The 20,981-nt window shown below is 43.8% G+C and overlaps 9 protein-coding genes across 9 annotated transcripts; 6 read left to right on the top strand and 3 right to left on the bottom strand.

Moving 5' to 3' along the window:
• Nucleotides 1–221: 221 nt before the first annotated feature.
• On the top strand, nt 222–2,439 carry V865_004869 (uncharacterized protein; the record flags this gene model as incomplete). The annotated part of the gene is made up of 5 exons (XM_066228644.1): nt 222–330; nt 421–866; nt 965–1,296; nt 1,381–1,468; nt 1,525–2,439. 5 exons carry the CDS (start codon nt 222–224, stop codon nt 2,437–2,439), a joined length of 1,890 nt encoding a protein of 629 aa, XP_066084741.1.
• Nucleotides 2,440–3,206: 767 nt separating this feature from the next.
• V865_004868 (uncharacterized protein) lies at nt 3,207–4,212 on the top strand (the record flags this gene model as incomplete). Its single annotated transcript, XM_066228643.1, has 5 exons — nt 3,207–3,340; nt 3,467–3,602; nt 3,698–3,795; nt 3,879–3,969; nt 4,042–4,212. 5 exons carry the CDS (start codon nt 3,207–3,209, stop codon nt 4,210–4,212), a joined length of 630 nt encoding a protein of 209 aa, XP_066084740.1.
• A 600-nt stretch (nt 4,213–4,812) lies between these two features.
• V865_004867 (uncharacterized protein) lies at nt 4,813–5,100 on the top strand (the record flags this gene model as incomplete). The annotated part of the gene is made up of 1 exon (XM_066228642.1): nt 4,813–5,100. One exon carries the CDS (start codon nt 4,813–4,815, stop codon nt 5,098–5,100), a length of 288 nt encoding a protein of 95 aa, XP_066084739.1.
• Nucleotides 5,101–5,594: 494 nt separating this feature from the next.
• On the top strand, nt 5,595–11,027 carry V865_004866 (uncharacterized protein; the record flags this gene model as incomplete). The annotated part of the gene is made up of 5 exons (XM_066228641.1): nt 5,595–6,873; nt 7,051–8,003; nt 8,059–8,176; nt 8,235–10,831; nt 10,908–11,027. 5 exons carry the CDS (start codon nt 5,595–5,597, stop codon nt 11,025–11,027), a joined length of 5,067 nt encoding a protein of 1,688 aa, XP_066084738.1.
• A 1,307-nt stretch (nt 11,028–12,334) lies between these two features.
• On the bottom strand, nt 12,335–13,996 carry V865_004865 (uncharacterized protein; the record flags this gene model as incomplete). The annotated part of the gene is made up of 7 exons (XM_066228640.1): nt 12,335–12,749; nt 12,939–12,982; nt 13,063–13,200; nt 13,297–13,436; nt 13,525–13,667; nt 13,743–13,753; nt 13,847–13,996. 7 exons carry the CDS (start codon nt 13,994–13,996, stop codon nt 12,335–12,337), a joined length of 1,041 nt encoding a protein of 346 aa, XP_066084737.1.
• A 414-nt stretch (nt 13,997–14,410) lies between these two features.
• Nucleotides 14,411–15,394, top strand: V865_004864 (uncharacterized protein; the record flags this gene model as incomplete). Its single annotated transcript, XM_066228639.1, has 3 exons — nt 14,411–14,828; nt 14,981–15,187; nt 15,267–15,394. 3 exons carry the CDS (start codon nt 14,411–14,413, stop codon nt 15,392–15,394), a joined length of 753 nt encoding a protein of 250 aa, XP_066084736.1.
• Nucleotides 15,395–15,796: 402 nt separating this feature from the next.
• On the bottom strand, nt 15,797–17,422 carry V865_004863 (uncharacterized protein; the record flags this gene model as incomplete). The annotated part of the gene is made up of 8 exons (XM_066228638.1): nt 15,797–16,078; nt 16,221–16,581; nt 16,695–16,807; nt 16,885–16,988; nt 17,065–17,174; nt 17,246–17,266; nt 17,324–17,358; nt 17,417–17,422. The coding sequence occupies 8 exons, from the start codon at nt 17,420–17,422 to the stop codon at nt 15,797–15,799; spliced, it is 1,032 nt and encodes a 343-aa protein (XP_066084735.1).
• A 335-nt stretch (nt 17,423–17,757) lies between these two features.
• V865_004862 (uncharacterized protein) lies at nt 17,758–18,791 on the top strand (the record flags this gene model as incomplete). The annotated part of the gene is made up of 4 exons (XM_066228637.1): nt 17,758–17,815; nt 17,868–18,112; nt 18,294–18,647; nt 18,735–18,791. The coding sequence occupies 4 exons, from the start codon at nt 17,758–17,760 to the stop codon at nt 18,789–18,791; spliced, it is 714 nt and encodes a 237-aa protein (XP_066084734.1).
• Nucleotides 18,792–19,058: 267 nt separating this feature from the next.
• On the bottom strand, nt 19,059–20,534 carry V865_004861 (uncharacterized protein; the record flags this gene model as incomplete). The annotated part of the gene is made up of 8 exons (XM_066228636.1): nt 19,059–19,245; nt 19,322–19,481; nt 19,538–19,625; nt 19,682–19,775; nt 19,861–19,909; nt 19,984–20,119; nt 20,194–20,308; nt 20,395–20,534. The coding sequence occupies 8 exons, from the start codon at nt 20,532–20,534 to the stop codon at nt 19,059–19,061; spliced, it is 969 nt and encodes a 322-aa protein (XP_066084733.1).
• Between the last annotated feature and the right edge of the window lie 447 nt (nt 20,535–20,981).

Below are 20,981 nucleotides of genomic sequence, written 5' to 3'. Positions count from 1 at the left end.
CACATGGAGACGAAGATGATCTCCGCGTTCCTACTCTACGTGACGTCTCCTTTCTCTCCTTACGAGTGCGCGCTTTGACTTTGTGACTTTGTTTCGAAAACATTAGTCCATCTTTTGGAATCACATCTCTTCCTCGTTCCACCAATCCAGCCATTCCGATAACATCCATCCAGCTCATCTTGAGACATATTCACCTCTCTCCGACATACGGATAGCCTAGAATGGGCAGAAGTCGTATTCAAGAGGTGACCTGCGCGATATGTTACGATCCGTTATTCACCAAAAGAGACGATCTGGATGATCCCGTTCCGATAGCTACATGTGATTGTGGTGAGTAACCATACACTCCGTTTCACTTTCACTCCGTTCTCCACATCAAATCACCTCGTAGGACCGTTGATCTGATATATGGTACTTCAGGACATGTATTCCACGAACCATGCATTTTAGAATGGTTCCACACTCAGTCCGAACAATATCTCGCTGCAGCAAGAGACCAGGGTCTGGATGGACGATATGGATCACCAAGTCTTTCAGACGTACCTGCAGAATGTCCAACATGTCGAACGGAGTGTTTCGCCGATCCGGAGACAGGTCAACCTTCAATTCATCGATTATTTATTGATTTTGGCGAGAATGAGCATAGTAATATCGGTTCATCACCTCCACCTTCCTCTCAGTCGTCGAAGTATTTTAGTAAGAAAGGCAAAGAGGTGTTGGGATTGGCGAGAAGAGCTAAAGGAATTAGGGAAGAGGTGAAAGGGTTGAATGGAGATAGTGAAGATGATGAGATGGAGGGTATGATCAGGAGAGGTGAGGGGTTGGTAGAGGATTTGGTAGGGATAAAGGTACTTGATACGGTACAGGTGAGTAACAATTACTTGATTATCACAAATTATCATCTTGTTCCCTTATATACCATGAATGCTGCAATATCACACTGACCTTTTTCGCTCAACTTCAGAACTACATTGACAGCCTTACCAAAGAACTCAAAAACCTTCGACACACCTTACAAACCAACCCTCTGATCCCCAACCTCAGAGCTAAACTGGCTGAAAAGGAAACCGAACTTACCAATCTTCATCGCCAGAGCAGATTGGCCATTCAAAGAGAAACGAAGAAAGTGAAAGATGAGGAACAAGCTAGATGTGAGAGGAGGGTTCAGAAGGCTGTAGAGGATCGTGATATCTTCCGGAGAGAATATGAGAGGGAGAAGGTGCAGAGGAAAGCTGGGATAAGAGCGATGGAAGAGAGAGAGAATGATTTGAAGCGAAAATTGGAAGAAGCAACCGAGTGAGTCAACATAGCTCAAATCTCGCATCAGCTACAGCGCTCAGGGAGTCGAGCTGATTTCGGGGGCTTCGTATATGAACGTAGACAACTCAAGAAAGAGACTGATGCGAGGCGATCCAAAGAAACGACCTTGCAGGAGAGGAACAAGCAGCTTAAGATGTTCCAGAAAAAGGTGAGCATGTTGATATATAAGAAGCACGCAGGCCTAACACTATGTGTTCCTTCTAGGTGGAAGATCGTAAAGAACTCAAATCTCGAATCGCATCATTAGAAGCTGAGAATGCCCGACTCCGATCTTCCATGTTGGATGACACGATGAATTCTGATGTCGAAGGTGATGGGAATGACGAGCGAGTTGGAGTCGATGAAAGTGTTCAGGAGATATCAGGATCGCACATTCCGTCTTTCTTGAGAAACGCATGTCGACCTGGGCCATCCCAGTCGAAGTATAATCGGATTAAGATGGAAGAAGAAGAATCACTTCAAGTGGATATGCCATCATTCTACGATGACTCGTTACGATCACCCAATAAACTCCTACCATCTCGAACTACGATGAGGGATCTTGATGTTGCTGAATTTGATCTTGATGACGATTCGGAGGATAGTCCAAGTAAACATACTCGACAGAAACAAAAGCAACAACAGCAAAGACAAAGAATGCATCCCACCGCTAGGACCATTGCGGTTGATTTTGGTAAAGAAAGAAGAAGATCAAGTTCGAGTAAATACTTTCCTGGAAATGAAGATGAGGATATTGAGAAAGAGAATCATACTACAAATGCAAGAAGAGGTCCAGGTGGGACTGGGGATAGGGATGAACCGAGTCCACTCAAGAGAAGTAAGACGAATCCCTTTATGACTACCAAAGCATCCAACGAGAAGAGAAAAGAATTACCATCAGTCGGAAAGATGAGTAGCGGAACGAATAAAGTGAATCCAGTATCAAAGGACACTTCGATCATTGACTTGGCGACTAGTTCACCTGAATCTTCTCCTAGGCCTCGTCGACGATCTGCCATGGCCGTAGCGAAGAAAAAGGAAAATCAGAGGAGCGTGGTAGATATGCTTGGACTGGCGGATGGTCAGGGTAGACCTAAGAAGGGGGTTGTCAGTGGTCAGAAAGTCAGAAGGATGGTTTGAAGGGGGTCTACATCAATTCAAGATGAAGCGTTGTATAGGTAGAGGTAATGATGATATTATCTTCGTGTAGTTACTTGGATTCGATGTTTCTAGGTCAATTGTTCTTTAATATAGATATAAGATTGTATATAGATGTTTCGTTTGTTGACAAGCCATGTTTTGTATATTTAGGTATCAAAGAGTTGTAGTACTGTTTGATGTATGTTTGTGCATGATACGTAGTAACGGAACACCGAAGTTAAGGTACGAATTGATTACGGGTCATCTGTCCTAGCGTTGTTGGGACGGTGGTATCCAAGAGCAAGATGTCACATCCTCACCGGGATATTTTGTTCTCGGATATCAATCACTGAGCGACCATCGACAAGGCCAAACAGGGTGAAACTCTAATCAGTCCTGTCGAAGCTCAAGTCCAAAAGAGAGTAACAGGAAAGAGTAAAGATACATAAACCATCATTCCATGCTCGAATTTTCCTTTCCTTCCTCATCAGCTGTGCTGCTCATTTCGACTCTCAACCAAATAAATCCTTATACATCTTTCTTACTACTATCTCTGTCGAGTACCTGGCGTCTTCGACGAGAATTTATTGTGTCTTTATTCTCACCTTTCAACCCTATTCATCGTTATATAAAACCTTTTTTTTTTTCTTTTTTGCCTTTTTTTTTTTCTTCGTGAAATTCACTTGCTTGAACTTAGTTGTTTCAAACCTACCACCTACCATCACTCATTCTACTGAATATTGATTATTCTACCCAAATCTATTAAAATGCTCTTCAACCAACTCTTGACCCTACTCCCTCTTCTCCTCCTCGGTTCAGTATCTGTATCGGCCAGACCTCAACCGAATAGAATCAAGAGACAAGGTGGACAATGTCCTTCATTCGCTTTACAAGATTATGCGTGAGTATTCCATATCCCAATTCATCTATAATCAGTACCTATGCCTATCCCAAAGACTCCTATAGTTAACTGTAGTATTCTCCCCCTTGTATATGATGAGGCCCTGATTCTTTTTGACCTTTCCAGTGATTTCCAAATTTCCGATGGAGTAGCTGGAAACGCAGCTGCAGAAGCCAATGCGATCTTCGTAGATCCATTTGGTGGATGTGACCTTTCGACTGTTGATGCGACTAGTTTAGATAACATGTCAACTATGAGGGAGGTAAGTGCATCTCATATAGTTCACCGTTAGTTGATTTCTGCTCAAGAAAGCTGACAACGAAACTCGGGTATATTTTGTCATTTTTCACTTGATAGGCGGCAGAAGATGCCGAAACAGATTTGTTCAATCCTCAGATCGACGCTGCCACTGGTGCTGAAGCTGATGCGTTGCAAGTGGGTAAAATCAAGAACAAGTATGTTTATCTCACTCCTTCATTTCCTTTCGTTCTTTGGATAGTGACTTGAGATGGAGCTGATCCTTATAACATATAAATAGAGTCCTCAAGTTGACTGCTTTTAGTCAAGTACTGAATATCAAGATTGCCCAAGGTGATGATGCGAGCTCTACTAAACTTGATGAAGAGACGGTAAGTAAGGATTGTCTGTTTAGTAAAGCTATTAATACAGGCAGCTGATATGTGGAGATTCGTGATTTCTAGACCAAATTGAACAAGAACATCGCCACTGACGAAGCTTCCGCTGGAGAGACTTCACAAGCTGCCGTAGGAGGAGGTGAAGCTGCGAATAACGCTGCTGTCGCTGATGCTGATGATACCGAGTCGACTTCTTCGTCCTCAGCTAGCGGATCTACTTGCACTTGCGCGAATTAGTCAGTTCCTCGAACCTCGAGCCATCAAATGATGTGGTAACCGAATGCCTTTCAGTCAGCATTCTGTAGTGATCGTAGTTAGTTAGTCAATGCATATTCTCCGCGATTTAGAGTTAATTCACGTGTGACGAGTCTAAATTACCCCTTGCAGTAAGAAGTAACTCGTCTCGTTCCTGAATTCGGAAGAGGATGATCTTATTGTTCTTTTTTTGATGGTCCCTGATATCAGATTACCCATTAATCTTCATTTCGTGCTCTTCTCTTGCAGCAACTTACAGCCATCAGGAGTGTTACTTCCGAGACGAGACAAAGCCAATTCAAGAACAATAGAAACATCAATCGCACTTTGTTCGGTCTGACCGTTTGAGATCGAAGACCAACCGAGGGTAAAGATGATCAAGTGAAGTATTACACCGTTTCTTATTGTTCTCTTGACCGTATTGACAAGAGAAGAACAATAAGAACAAGCTTGGCTGTCTATTGTCAACATGCGTTTCATCAGACAATAAAGAACAAAATACCTATCATCTTGCTTGACAAGTATAACGAATATCTCGTCTTGTCTCGTCTTGTCCTGTCGTAAGATGCGCCCCTCCCCAATATGACCTACCTCCTCCTGCCCTCTCACCCGACGTCGACATACGATGTACCTCGTTCGCCTTCGCCTTCACCCTCACCGATATTCCCAACGGTCCCAAACCAGGGAAAATTGGAAGATCCACTAGAGCTACCATTGCCCAATCTGGAATATCCATTCATCAAAGATGGGTTGGAAGTCTCTTTCGATATTCAACTCGAGGAGGAAGAGGAAGAGAAAAGCATTTCGGATTTGGATTTCGGTTTCGGAGGTTGTCATGGAAGGTACGTGTCAAGGCTTGGTTACATGTAACGATGAAACACTTCTTTAAGTGTTTATTGTTCTCTCGTTTCTGATGTTGGATGTTGACATCTGTCCTGTTTGTGTCAACGAAAAATCATAGTAGGCGAGATGATCAAGAAGACAAACATGAAGAATTAATCATTGTTGATGATCAATCTGATCTACCAATTCCCACAATCACCCAAATCGACGCACAGACCATCGACACCCCATCCTCATCTTACATTGAAATCCAACCTCCTCCGCTTGCAGACAGACACCACACACACAACCACAAGCACGAGCACGAGCCATCGACTCACATCCACAACTCTGTACCGATTTCTCTACCTTTGATCCTCAGAGCACACAGTACACGACTAAGTGCAAGCTTTATCAACTTATTCTCACCATCGTCGCTCGGATCACACTCACACTCACGCAGTCACATCGGTCCGAAAGTTCAGTCTGATCTTAGGCCTAGACTCAAACGGACGCAGTCATCACCTTGACCTTTGCCCGCTATGTCGTTCAAAACCCTCGAGGGTCAATCGTCCTTTGATTTTGGTGATCATAACGTCAATACCTCACCTTGGAAGGGACTGCGCAGAGCATTATCATTGGGATCTAACGCGAGTAGTAGGAATAGCGTCGGAAGTAAAAGATCAACCATCAGGTCGTCAAGACAATTAAAGGGCGCAACGACCTCTTCGTCCATCACTACCGCCACTAGTCATATGCTTACGAGTAGTTATAGTAAAGGAGATCATCAACGATTGCAATTATCGGACAAGGTTATATCCGAAATAACAGGAATTTTTGAACCACTCGATGATGTTGATGTTTCAAATGAGGTTGATATCGAAGAGGAATGGCACAATAATATGGTAGTTTGGAAGGAGGGTGAAAGTGATTCTCTCAACAGCCAGGGTAACAACAGCAAGAGTAAAAGTAAAAGTAACAGCAGTAGTAGCTATAGGGAAGATATCCCTAGTGGACCAAGCTCACCTTGTGACACGGATCGTTTCTCATTCACCTTCACAAACTCATCATTCCCTTTCCCAAACCCACCTAACAGGGAGGAACCACCCCATCTCGACTCTTCACCAACCGACCCTGGTTTCCCCTTTCACTCAACCAATAAAACTCTTACTGACCCACAACCACACGACACTTCTTCAGACGAAAAGGAGGATGAGGATGGTAGGATAACCCCTATATCGATTGTATCAACTTCATCTCAACCTGCTTATTGTCCTCCCTCACCTGCTTTGACACCTTCACCTCATCCCTCTTTCTCAAATTCTCCTATCCTTACCACTCCTGGTGTACAACCTTTCCTTGCACCTGATTCCTTGACATTAGATAAATCAGAGCAAGAGCAAGACAAGATTGAAATCGATATACACACACCCAAGATTGATCGACACACAGAAAAACAAATTGGATTTGAATCCTCGTCCTCTGACTCTCCGCTCACGCCGTTGATACCGAGAAACATCGCCCCTCCTTCAAGCTCCACTCCTCCATTGTCTTTCCCATCACGACTGATTACGACGTCAACAACTGTACCCACCTCTACAACTGATGATAATAACAATAACGATAACGCGAATCAGTTTGATACACTATTGGAAAGAACAATAAACGAAAACAACGATCTGACATTACAACCTCCTATTGTCCTCTCAACGCGCAACGACAACGTTTCAGACGACAAGGACGAGGACAACGATTCAATGCCGTTTGGTGAGCATCAGCTACAAGGCAGGGAAAGGGATTGGGCATCCTACGATAATCAAGGTACGTACACTCACCTCTACTCTCTCTCTCTCTCTCTCTGTGTTGCTTCACCATCTCCCTTTCATCTCACTCTGTTTCCCCTTACACTACCGCGCTGTCCTTCTCCTACCTTGACCACCTTTTCCGATCGAATATCTGCTGATACACTCACCATATCGTACCATCCCAAACCAACAGACTCACTTGACCCTCACCCTCCACAATCGGTATCCTCCAAGAATATACCGTACCAACATCACAAGGCTCAACCTTCTGTTCCTTACTCAACACGGACCATCTCTACCACCATTTCGGGTGGGCATAATTCCCGTCACAGTGGAGTCGACCCGCTCGATACTCTATCGCCACCTCCATCCTACGGTAATTTCTCCAACTCATCCAGCAGTTCAAGGAGGAACTCGAAATATACCGCTTTCTCCGGATCGAGCGGGAGTTCAATCTATTCCTATTCTACCACAGATTCTTCATCTTACCGAGGTCACAATCAACAGCAGCACTGGCAGTTTGGCGGGCAACCTGATATATCTACTGTATTCGAAGAAGAAAACAGTGTTGATTTCGGCGAACAGCCTCAACTCGATCAAGATCAAGCCAAGAAAGACCAGTACGAGTTTGGTATCAAGAACACTGAACCGAATCATCAACGATTTCAAACCTTAAACAGCCAGTCTTCATCAAATACATTAGTGAATCGACCACCTACCAAAGGATATTTCTCAAGAGAAAGATCCGGTACTATCAATTCACAGTCTGGAACTATCACATCCAATCATTCAGGTAAATCGACAAATAGTAAAGGTGCACCTCATCCATTCGCCAACGCCGTTGTGCGACCAACTTCACCGATTATACCTACTAGTAAATCCCATAATAACTTCTTATCGCCTCAACATCCAAAGCGATCAGAATCACTTCAGCATCCGTCACTAAGTAGCTCGAGATCATCACCCAACCTAGCTGAACAATATAAGATGTCTCAACCTACCCATCAACTTGCTCTGGTCTCGACGGAGGATGATAAAGATGATGAAGAGACTTGTCCTGTCTGTGTAGAAAGCCTAAGCTTTACATATCGATTACCAGGTGAAAAACCTCATATCGTACCAGAGTGTGGACATGCGTTACATGAGGTGAGTCAGCTCCATGCCATATCAAAATGTTGACCCAGCTGACTGTTGGATTTAGGAATGTTTTGTCACTGTCTATGGGGATGTACCTCCCGAAGGATCAAAAAAGGTTCTTGGAGTTTGCGGTGTTTGTAGACAACCCATGAAGATGTCTGATGGAGTTACTAAGCGAGATAGTGAGTTAACGCATAACATAGTCGATGTCGCAATGACTGATCCAATCGCATCGTCCAGAACTCGCTGTATTGATGGGCCAATCTGGTCAAAACGGCACTCCAAAATCCTCCCAGTCCGCTCAGTCAGCCCGATCAGTTGGAGGAAGAGGTCAGAATACATCGCCTGCGCCCTCCGACCCCAACGCGGATGATCCTGTTGAAAATGGCAACACCGGCCTATCTCGTTCAATGCACTCCGAGTCTTCTCAGTCGAAAGTGGTAGTTCCATCGATCTCCATCCGATCCGAGTTCCCCTCGATCGCCAAAGGTCATCGAAAAGGTAAACAAGTTATTACAGCCATGGTGACTGTGGAAGTGCCCTCTGCAGGTGATCGAGGTAAATACTCAACAAGCTTACGACCACCTGGAATGACAAGATCTGTTTCAGCGGAAGATCAATTCTCGCCTCAACTCCCACCTTCACCTCGATCAGCTTCTGACTCATCCATCGTACCTTCCACCGCTCGTAGTGGACCTGTATCAACTCCTGATCCTTTCGCTCACGTCGTGCACGATCTCAAACATCGAGTTGTGGATTACAAAACCTCGGGTCTTGATCAACTTGGTTCCTTAAGATTGTTCGATCTGCTCTGCGTAAGGAAAGGTCAACTGGTCAGAGAGTTCCACGTATACCTTTTCCAAGAAGCTTTGATCTGTGTGTCCGAAGAGAAGAAATCTGGCTTCAGAGGCATCTTCTCCTCTTCATCCTCAGTAAGAAGTGATCATTCTGGAGGATCCCATCACGGTCGAGGTGTTCTCAAGCTGAAGGGAAGGATATACGTTAGGCATGTGAAGAAGGTTATAGATACATCCGTGCAAGGTGAATTGAGCTTGACGATTACGATGGAAGATGAATCCCTGGATTCTTTCATTCTCTGCTTCAAGGATAGGTCAAGTTATGAAACCTGGAGATCAACCATCAATCGTCTCTTGGAAGAAGTCAAAGGTGCTCAGAACAAAGCTGCCAGATTGATGGGTCCCTCTGGTCCTCGATCAGCCAATGCTCCTTCTTCTGCTGGCGGCTCGTTGTACGGAATGGGTTTCGACATGACCTCACCTTCCACAGCAGGATATGCAGCTACCCCATCTATCTCAACTTTCGCTCACAACGAACCTTCGCCCGGTGATTTGGCATTCGAACAACCCCTTGGACCGATCCACACACCCGTCGATCTAGTTGTCGTTCTCTCCCTTCCCGCTCCATCATCAAATAACAATCAACTACCCCTGAAAGTGAAGCTCATGAAATCGTCTTTGACGTTCCTCCTTGCTTTGCTCGGTCCTAAAGATCGTATCTCGTTGATCACCTGCGAGATGGGCGTGAATGGCATAGTCCGAAAGACACCATTCCTCTCTCCTTGCCGATATGACTCTCGAAAACGATTAGAAGCCTTTGTGGAGACTCTAGGTAGTGGGCGAGATAGGAAAGATGAATTTGAAGTCCAAGTGGGCCGGGAAGAACGATACGATGTAGTCACTGCAGTCAACGTGGCTCTCGATGTGGTCCTACAACGAAAAGCCAAGAACCCCATTTCAGGTATGATCTTAGTCAGCGATACTTCGGACGTTATCAAACGAGCTCAGATGGATCTGGTCACTGCTCGACTCGACGCTGCGAATGTCCCAGTCCACGCCTTGGGATACGGTCGATCCCATGACCCTTCACCTCTGTGGATGATCTCGAACCATACTCACGGTACATACACTTTCGTCAAGGAATGGTATCATCTTCGAGATTCTCTGGCTGGTGTGGTCGGTGGTCTCATGTCGATCGCAATGGATAATATGAAATTACATTTATCATGTCAAGAGAACGATTTCCATGTCACCAAAGTATCAGGTACGACCCAAGCTGTTGTATCTAAGAATGGTAAAGATGTAGATATCGAATTGAGAGAATTACGACATGGAGAGATTCGAGAGATCTTAGTCGAACTGGATCTAGAAGGTGATTTATCGTCCAACGAACAGAGATATTCAGGTGATGGATCGAGTGAATCCGGAGTTATCGAAGGATCAAGACCTGAAGGTAGTCAGCATGGATCATCGATACGTAAAGCACCGCCCTTCAACGTTGAAAGAGGTCTAGGATTAGACACATTATCAGTGGGAGATGCCAATGCTCTCAGAGATGTGGTATATGAAGATGCCCTGATAGATGAGGTACCGGTCGTAGAAGTGGACTGCTCGTTCCATGATCCAGGAGCTGGTCGATCTGTATCTCGATTATCCCATCCTGTCTTATTGACCGTTGCGATTCTCCCTCCGAACGCACCTCCCTCTTCAACACCTGCTGATCCGATGATTGTCAGACGACGAATGGAACTGTTAGCTAGTGATATGATCACTCGTGCTCTGCTTATTGCATCAAGGAAGAATTTCACCCATGCGTCAAGGATATTACGAGAAACCAAAAGAATTATGAAAACGATTGTAGACGGATTGAGATCCCATATACATAGTAATAACAACGGGAGGAGTAAAAGGGAAGCTCAGAATATCTTCGCAATTGATGGATTGATAGGCACCATCCAGGATCTAGATAATTTGCTGGATGGGTTGGAAGAACATAAGGAATTGTTCGAAAGGGATCATAGGAATTGTGGTGCTCAACAGGTCAGTCTAGTCATACGTGAACATAGGTGAAATCAAAGTTTCCAAGAGCTGATATCTTGTTCTTCCTCAATCGTAGGCTGGTGTACTACGTGCTCAGAGAAGTTGGACGACGAGAACACCAACGGAACGAACGTATTGTACGAAAGAGATTGGGGATATTATCAATTTGAGTGGAGAGTGGCAAGGGAGAAGTTGATGATTTTGGTAATGTCGAGTGATTTTGTTCGAATGGAAGAGATTTGTATATACATATAAGTTATTGAAACTCATAAATTATCACTATCGTATCCTATTCATATCTTGGGTTTTGTTTTTGTTAGCTGTCTTTTTCTTGTATAGGGTATTTCTATGTCTTTCCTTGATGAGTTGATACTTGCTTAATATTTATGGAATGCCATACTCGAGTAAATGCTGAGAAGGGGAGTAAATTGGAGAATATGCAATGAAGTCGAAATTGGTTTCCATAAATACTAAGTTAGTAGATTCGATCGTAAACTCGGCAGATCTATTCAGGCGATCTGAATGTTACTTCTCGCTCTTGAAACCACCAGTCGAGTCTTCTCTGTTGGACCCACGACCTGGCGATCTCAGATGAAACTCGAGAACGTCAAGTCTTGTAGGTACGTACCCGGTAGTTTTAGGATGAAATCTGCCCGAGGATAAATCAGTGTTAGAATCAGTGTTGGTATCTCCTACCGAGTCTAGTTGAAATTGAGCTTGAGACTCCACGTCGGATGTTGATTCTTCCTGCTTGAAGCTTTGGCTCTGGATGCCTGAAGGCCACTTGTTGATCTTCAGATTGTAGAAGCTAAGTAGGGCTCGTTTGGGCAATTAGTCAAGTTAGGTAAGGTGAATCCAATCCAATCTAATCGACTTTGACAAGCCCAGCTCATGATAAGGTTTGAATCGTCTGATAAGAATATATATGATTACATCTTTCAAACTCAATTGTGCGGTCTTCCTGAAATTCCCTTTTGCCTTCTCGATAAACCAGTTACGAAAGCCGTCCAACGATAACGAGCCAAGGGAGAAGTTGGATAAAGGTTTTATTGTTCTATCCCTCAACTAGGAACTGAGAGATACAAAGGGCTATCGGCCTTCTTTTCAGTACGTAGCCCATATACTGGATATGGATTTTTTGGTTTCGAGTGTTGAAGCTGTAGTAGAATAATCTCGTATCTATGTGATGTGCTTCATACCATAGCATCAAGTCAACGTCGATCGGAGGAATGAAATGAAAAGATCATTTGACTAAGATCAATTTTACATATGAATATCTTGGTCTGACATACATGGGGGTATCTATCCGGATTTTCCCCTAGATCAACATGGCCTAAAGGACATCTCCACTATACATTTTGAGGGGATCATTGAAGAAAGTCGAATCGGCTCTCGGCATGACTACGCTAACTCGAGTCGAAACTGGAGAAGAACCATAACCTGTTGCCTTCAGCCTGTTTCTACTCCTCTTTCAATTGTATTCTACTCCCATTTCATTTCCATCTACACTAAATCCCTATCTTCGGGAGTTTCACTCCCACTCTTCCTTCGCCTCCCATTTCTACCTTCCCCTCTTTCAATATCATCGACTTTCAACCTGTCCCTACGTGTATTTCTTTCACTTGATGGTCTAGTCAGCATCTCAGCCTCATCATCCGAGCCACCACTCAATTCTCCCAACAGGGCATCTTCCTCGATATACTCTGCCGCCAATTCACCATCACCCGTCGATTTCAGTTTACGCATCTGTTCCAAGGTCAATCGATAGATGACTATACCCGTCACGACTGATATAGTCGATGACAAGCCGATGGAGAGGAGGTTCAACCAGAATTGCAAGGGGTCTTTGGTTTCGGATGTGAGGGAGGTGAGACGGGAACCGATAAAAACTGGGATCATAAGACGTGGTTGGATAAGACTGCGAAGATTAGACATGGGGTCAGTCAATTATGTAATCCTTGGGTCGATCATAGGTGGGGAAGTGACTTTCAGGATGTCTAGGAACACTGATGCTCTGGAAGAGAAGAAGAGAAGAAAAAGAATGTCTCTTGGCCCATTTAAGGGGGAGTAGGCTTGTTCACTGATTGATAATAGATCTGTCACTCACAGATTCGCCAACGCGAAATGCCATAATTTGACACTATCAATAGACTAACATGCCCAAACAGTAATCAGAACAGTATCTACTACATGTGTTCGATCCACCGAATAAAGTGCTGAAATCCACTCACCGCAAACAATCCATTACCTATAGCCCAAGGTATAGGACAATACCTGATCATAATCACCAATGGTAATCCCTTTGCTCGCATCACATTGCCGAACGCTTCCCATTTTTCGTTCTTGCCGAGATAACCAAGGAAGAATGTCTAATCACAGTCGAATGATCACCCTAGTCAGCCTTGAAACTCTTTATGATCGATGGATATGTCGTAGAGTGACTTGGTATGCTGAGATGTACTTACTCTGACAGATAAGAAAGAGATGATAGACCCCATCATTGAAGCTACGAATGCAATGATTGCTCCAGGCATCATACCGTACGTGAATCCAATTAATGTCAATGATCCCATGAATCCGAATAATGGTGGGTGGGAGCTGAGGACTGTTGTAGCGGCGTGAATTAGCAAGAGACACTTTTCATATACAGTATACTGAGATGAGGGTAGTGATCAGGATAGATGGACACTTACTGCAGAACAGACCACATAGGAACATGCCTTTCCAACCCATCTCTCTCAGCTTCAGTCCCAGATTGTTGAAGAACAACCCGATCCTCGTAGGTGTGATGATGATCACCAGAGCTAGCATCAAAAAGTGCATGAAGGTGATGAACCTGTCGTACGATCGTCACATGAATTAGTGTTACTATCGAAGAAGGGTAATAATACATCGAGATGAAGTATCCCACCATATCGTTGCCTATAAGAGATGATAGTGAGTCAGTGTACTACCATGGCATATCATATACCCTCCGACAGAGTGCTACCGTAGCCAAAGATAGTGACGACTCACCTTCCCTTTCCTCCCTAACTTATGATACCTATGAACCATCTCCCTGGGCATCCCCCTCGCCCGATGGATCAGAGCGTTCCAATCGATGTTACGGATATTGAAGGTGCCATCATTGCGTCGACGCGTAGGGGAGAGTTCCAGTCTTGGCATTGTGTTGGGCCGTACGTATCCTCTTTCGCTGCTTAGTGGCCTGCAATGTGCCTTTACGGGCTCGGCGTGAAGATAGTCTAGGGATGGGATCGAAGAGAATGGATGGTAGACGATGGTGAGCTGATACTGGATCACTTATTCGGCCGGCTGTGTAAGAGAGGAGGAGGGAGGACTGGGAGCATCGCAGAGGGTTAAACAGGCGAGGATCACTGGAGCCCCACATCAACCTATCACCATCAAAATAAAACTCGGACTGAAAAGCAGAAGTCAATGTCCGGGTACATGTTGTATATTTCATTCCTCGCATCCGCACATTAAAACATCTTATCTACCTCATCAATTTCACCAGCACCAGTGGAAAGTGTTCCTTGAATACACAGGATATCCGTTCACAGCTGTACCGACCGCTCGATCATGGCAAACCAACCTTCAGATCCTATACCTTCTGGCCCCTCGTCCTCATCTTCCTCCATCCCACCCCGTCAATCACTCTTACAAAACCTCACTACCCAATCCCTCCTCCTCACCCAACTGTTCACCCTATTATCTTCCTCCCCATCCAGTACAGTTTCGAATCCAGGCCAGGGAGGAGGTATCGAGCAGATATACACTGCTTTGCAGCTATCCACATTGGACTTGTCGAATTTACTTCGAGATACATATACCCACCAGGAGGAATATAAGAAATTGCTAGATAAGAAGAAGAACCTTGAAAATCTCGAACAGATGGTGAGAGGTCTGATAAGAGGATTGGAAAAAGATAGGATCGAATTGGAACAGATGGTTGGGAATGGGAAGAAAGTGAAAGAGAGTATTGAGCAAAGTGAAAAGAGTGAGTATTGTTTCAACGAGAATCACTGAATTCACCATTGCAAACTTCCTTCTACCTACGGTCATTTTTGGAAAACAAGACGAGCTGTAATCCTGTTGTGATCATATGGAATCTACATGTACTGATCACCTACTTATGTGATTTTCATTTAGACCCAATAAACATTCCGACCCTCTTATCTCACGCTCAAAACCTCTCGCGGTACTCGTCAGCACCCATCTCAAGCCTTATGTCAGATATAGACAAAAACCAATATCAACCTTGGCCAACCGAGATGGCCATGCGGATGGGTCTGTTATTCCAGATGAGCGGGAATGAAGGGATGGGTGGGATGGGTAGGACAGGTGAAGTCGGGGATGGTGAGTGTTGTAACAATATCATACGATTTATACGGACCGAACGGTACTGATGACCCTTATTCCTTATTCCGTTGGACAGAAACAAAGACTACCGAGATTATCGAACAGCCTCAACCGGCTATCGTGCATGAAGAGCCTACGAGGAGATACGATCCGAATGCTGTATTCACCCTGGATCTCAATTCGGATGATTCGGATGACGACTAGATTTATCGATCCCGTTAATGATCAGATTGGCTGTCATAGAACTAGAGGCGGGGGATCGCACGAAGATGGAGGAGTTGGGCTTCCGCCGTTGTATTGGCTCTCAGGAGAATTGACCTTTCTACTGCTCATATTGATTGAAAAAGTATATTTCTTTTCGTTATCACCTACCGGCGTCCTCTTAGACTTATCAAGTACCTCTGTCATGCGAAATTATGATACGCGGGTATCAGTCAATGCATGTTGTATGTATAGAACATGAGAGATGGGAAGCATAGACGAGTAAGCATAGTTATTGTAGTGTACAAGAATCGTAATATACGTGAATCAACTCTTCTACATCATTGGTCGAAGAGTACTCGACCTTCCACATGGAATGTCAGTCATTTCTCTCTTCTCCCTCCTCTACCAATTCTTCAACATCTCCCTACTAAGAGGTTCAGTCTCCATCTCATATTCCACATCGACCTTGGGTCTTCTAGCGCCTTTCTTGGTTGAAGACCCTTTAGGAGGTTGTTTCCTCTTAGTACCTGCCAATCCACCCGAACCGTTCGTAGGTGGTTTCTTAGCTTTAGGCTGTTCTTCTCCACCATCTTCTTCGCCATCCCCATCTTCGTCAGAGACGTCCAAATCGGATGGGAATTCTTGACCTTCTGAACCTTCTTCTTCAGAGTCGAATTCGTCAAACTGTAAAGTAGGAGAAAAATGAGATTAACAGACAGACCAGATGAGCGAAAAAAAAAAGAATAATAGGGATTTGGTGTGATTATGAGATTCTCCAACGAATGAAATGGGTTGTGAATACAATAAACTTCCGAACCTTACTCACCTCACTACCACTATAATCCTCTAAATCGCCTACACTCTCATCATCCGTATCCTCCACGTATTCCCTCTCACCGCCTTCATATTCTTCTTCTTCTTCCCTCTCTTCGTCAGAATCAAGTAACGATTCATCATCTTCCATATCCAATTCCAATTCTTTCTCTTTACCCTTTCTATCCAGATCCAAAACCTGTCTCCACACATCCTCATTAACGTTGAGAGGTTGATCACCATAAGCTTTGGAACGTAATCTCTCCAATAACTCTTTCTCGATGTTCTTCTCTAGATGTGCTGCTGCTAAGGCTTTTCGTTCTCGGGTGGCTTCTCGTCTTTCGAGTTTCTTCTTGATACCTACTTTCTTTGGTCTGAGTGGCAACGTGAAATATTAGCTACTCATCTCTTTATCCCGCATCTGACAAGCTCGCCAGGATAATTCGCAGGGACTTAGTGAGAAGATAGGGAATCGACTGAAACTTACTGAGCAGTCAGACTCAACCTCCTCATCTTGATCAAATACTGTGTAATCTTCGTTATACGCTGTTTACATTTATGCGTAATGAAGTTTGGCCAATATATCAATTCTTTGTCGATCTACAGAATCCACATACAGAATTATCAGCTGACTGAAAACATGAAAAACCAAAAGACGCATTCAATATATAACTGACCTGCTCCAATGCCTTGACATAGTTATTCGATAACTTTATCCTCTCCCACATGTTCGCAGGTGTATGGGCACGTTCGATCGTCTTCATGTACAGATACAATACACCTATAAACCGATTCAACACACATCAGCTGATTCTAATAGATAGAAAGTATGTAGCTGAAATGAGGGCACAACTCACCATCCTTTTCCCTCACTGTAGCATACCTAGAATTCGCCAGGGGACAAGACTGTCTCGTACAGAATCCGGTCAAGTTGTACTCGTTTCTGCAGAAATTCTGCGTTGATGTTCTGTAGTCATAGTACCACATATCAGTATCAGCTCCCTTCGAGACATACTGGCTAGTCGAGAGTGAGCTCACTTGACTTTGTAAGAGCAAAACCTGTCGGGGTGTTATCAGCGGCGGTCTCTCTCAACAAGGGAGGAAAAGCGGACTCACTGGTGGTTGATGACCGTCCAGATAATATCGTCGGACTAGAACGTATCTTGTTCAGCTGAAATCTGGAAGACATCTGTCCACATGATAGCTCACCTGCATATTGCCTGATAGTGATGTTTTGTATAGTGTGTGGTTCTCTGTTGCTTAAGTTCTTGATGTTATTCAACTATTCAACCATCCAACTGCTTTCTAAAATCTTGAAATCTTGAAATCTTGAAAATCTCCAAAATCAAAATAATCAGTCAACCAGGAACGATAACCGGGTCGCAATACCCAATTTAATAAATCTGCCGTTATTTTACTTATTTAATCCCAATCACACACGTGGCATCGGTCGACACATCGTCATATAGCAGTTGGTCAGTTTGATTAAAAGGAGCTGTCATTTGTTTACCTTTCTACTTTCATCTCAACACGCTGCAGACAACCTCAAGATGACATCCTTACTGTCGCAGCCTACAACAAGCAGAGCAGGTGCTCTGCTAGCTATGTGTCAGTTGAAAATTCACTACGTCGGTATCCATAAGCTGACTCATTTTCTTAGCAATCGCTCGACCCCTCCCTCTCCTCTCTACCCGATTACCCTACCCTTTATCAAATCGATCATTCAGCACATCAAAACCCCGTAAGATCAGTCATTTCGACACGTATTTATTCGTCGAGAAGCTGGAGAAAAATGGGATGACGCGTAAACAGGCTGAAGGGGTGATGAGTGTCTTAGCGGAGGTCGTGGAGGAAAGTATAAAAGGGATGGAAAGTGGTCTGGTCAGTAAGGCGGAGCAGGAAAAGGTGGGTGACGCTTCTTGATGAACCGATATCTAATGTATTATGGGGCTGTGTGGGTTGGACCAGAGGAAGTGTAGGATAACACGTCTGAAATTAATGCTAATACTGCTCTATCTTTTCATTCCCTTTTATCCCTTTCTCACTTTGATCTTGAAAATTCTCCCAATGCACCTCGACTTTGCAGCAACGTTACACTGAGAAAGTCGATTTTGCACGACTCAAATCCGAGCTCCAGCTACACGAGAAGAACGATCTATCTCTGATGAAAGCAGAGAACGACCGACTGATGACTGATGTTGAAAAGCTAAAACAGCGTTTGAGGGAGGAAGTAACTCGTACTCAGGCAGGAGTAAGGTTAGATTTGAATCTGGAGAAAGGCAGAATAAGGGATGAATCAAGTCAACAGGAATTAAAGATCAAAGAGGTAGACACGAGGATCGAAAGTGAAATCGCAGGTTTAAGAACTCAGATAGAACAAGCTAAATTTAGTATATTACAATATTTGGTTGGTGTAGCTACTGGTTCAGGTGCTTTGTTGGTGAGTGATTTGCCCAGTCCTAGTACTCTGCTACATTACGCGATACAACGGATCCGATGCTGATGAATATGTTCATGGGTATTTTAGCTCGCTTATATGAGAATGATGGTGAGCTTTCATGTTTCTTTCGGAGACCTTGAATAGAGAGCTGACTTCGTCTTTTGGATAGAGATAGTTGTGATTCCATTATTGCAACTGTACTTTACCACTCATGTATCACATAGTACGGATATATATTATCATACACATCAGATGCATCGAGCTTTATATGGCACTCGAGGCTGATCGCAGTCTGCATGTTGATCGTCTTTTGATGTCGACTTTGCGGATTGTATACATGGACATGTGATACGAAGTTAAATACCCAAAATGATCACTGCACAATCTCAAAAATATCTCTTCAACATAGGTTCAATGACCGATATGGTGATCAAACCCATTAACACCATTGATACCCATCTTAGCTTTTATCCCATTGCCATTGCTGAGTTTACTATCATTCATCCATTTATCCAACAAATCATCTTTCTGTTTCCATCTATCTTCACACCACGATCTCAATGATTCCTCATCTTGTGGTAATTCTGATATGGCAATTCTAAATAAAGGAACACCAGGTTAGCAAGTCAGCAAGGTTGATGTTCATGAACCAGCACAGAAGCTCGATGACATACCTCTTCACATGTATCTTGTATCTATATCCCTTTTTGGTGAGATCCTTACAGTTCAACTGATCAGCCAAAGAAGGAACCTTCCATTTGTTATTCCCATTGTCAGGGGACTGATAGAGTAAGGTGAGGTCGTAGATGTATTTGATATGTGATGTTCTGAGGGCTATTCGGATCACGTAGTTCAGCGAGAATCTTTTGTACGCCGCATCCCTAACTCACCTTGAACGGTGGATACGAAACCTTTGGTTCGGGGGAACAAAACATGCTGTAATTCATCTTTACCCTTTTGTCTAGCGAATGCTTGGGACTGGGTAAACCACATGAGCGAGAGGTGTATAAATCAAGGATACAATTGGTACTCACCCTAAGTATCTTCGAATCAGTTCGTCTAGTCCCTTCAGGACAAAGTACAATCCAACATGGGTGATGGTTTTCTTTGACCCTCTTGAACGCTTGTCTAAGTGACGATTATCAGATATCGGTCCACATTTTTCTCTAGCAGTGGGTTCAGGCAAAGGTGTAGTGGAGACGACATGACGTACTCGATCAACCTTTGATCATTTGTCCAATTCCTTGATACCAGTATCATACCTATTGATCCGATATGCTCCTTCATTAGCATATCTTCAAATCTAATGATCAACGTTAACACAAGTCTCACTCACCCATAGACCAAAACGTCAGACCGAAAAATGGTATTCTAAGTATCTCTTTCTTGACAAAGTATCTCGAGTTACCCATCATCTTCGCTCTAGATGAGAGATAATGGAAGAGGTAGTAATCCGAGTATCCTAGGTGGTTCTGCATCAGTGCGTAAGATAACTATCAGCTGAAGCGCCTTAACGTACGAGTTTATATATATTGACATCACTCACCGTGATGATGAACGCACTTTCCCTTTCAGGTATTTCATCACCACTAACTTCCACCGCACCTTTAGCGTTCAGAGTATTTTCCCAATGGTTCTGCATATACGTCCAAAACCAGTTACTACGTATTTAATGATCAGCCTGGTTTCTGTGCAGCTTTCTATCGTCACTTGTAAATGATATGGGTATCATGAAGACCTGACTTACCCAGCCCAGCATACCAACTCCCATGATTTATCTTCCGAGAAGGGCTTGACGAGTAAAGCGAATAACAAACATATGTTGGCTAGTGATACGAGGAATATCAGATTGACTGTATGAAAGACTAGTCTCAGAGTGATTGTCATGATTTCTTAGAAGCCTGATACACTGCTTGAGCGGCCTATACTATGTAGATGTTGGCCGTGTCACTGAACAGGTGAATGAGTGAATGAGGAAATGTGAGTTTCTAACCAAAAGAGTGTATAAGAAGTGTACGATCCTGCGTCTTCTGTTGATGGTATCATACGTTGAATGGAAGGATGGGAAAGGTGTCTATGTGTTGTCTAATATGAAGGTGTATGCATGGATGAGCGAAACATTTCATCGGGCAGTATGTCTGTGTACAAAGTATATGCATATGTTTGGTCGTGGGTCACTCGTGGGTTATGTTTTAAGAACGAGGCACTATCTGGTTACTATCTTTGATGATATCATCTAAACCTAAACTTCCGAATGTGGCAAAACGCAGTTCCTTCGACGATGCTAGATTGGTCTCCTCAAGCACCTTCCGACCGACCAGGACATGCATGCAA

Source organism: Kwoniella europaea, chromosome 1 (assembly GCF_036810445.1).
Source record: "Kwoniella europaea PYCC6329 chromosome 1, complete sequence".
NCBI lineage: Eukaryota > Fungi > Basidiomycota > Tremellomycetes > Tremellales > Cryptococcaceae > Kwoniella > Kwoniella europaea.
The sequence above is the reverse complement of the archived record's forward strand: the minus strand, read 5'-3'. Positions and strand labels throughout refer to the sequence as shown.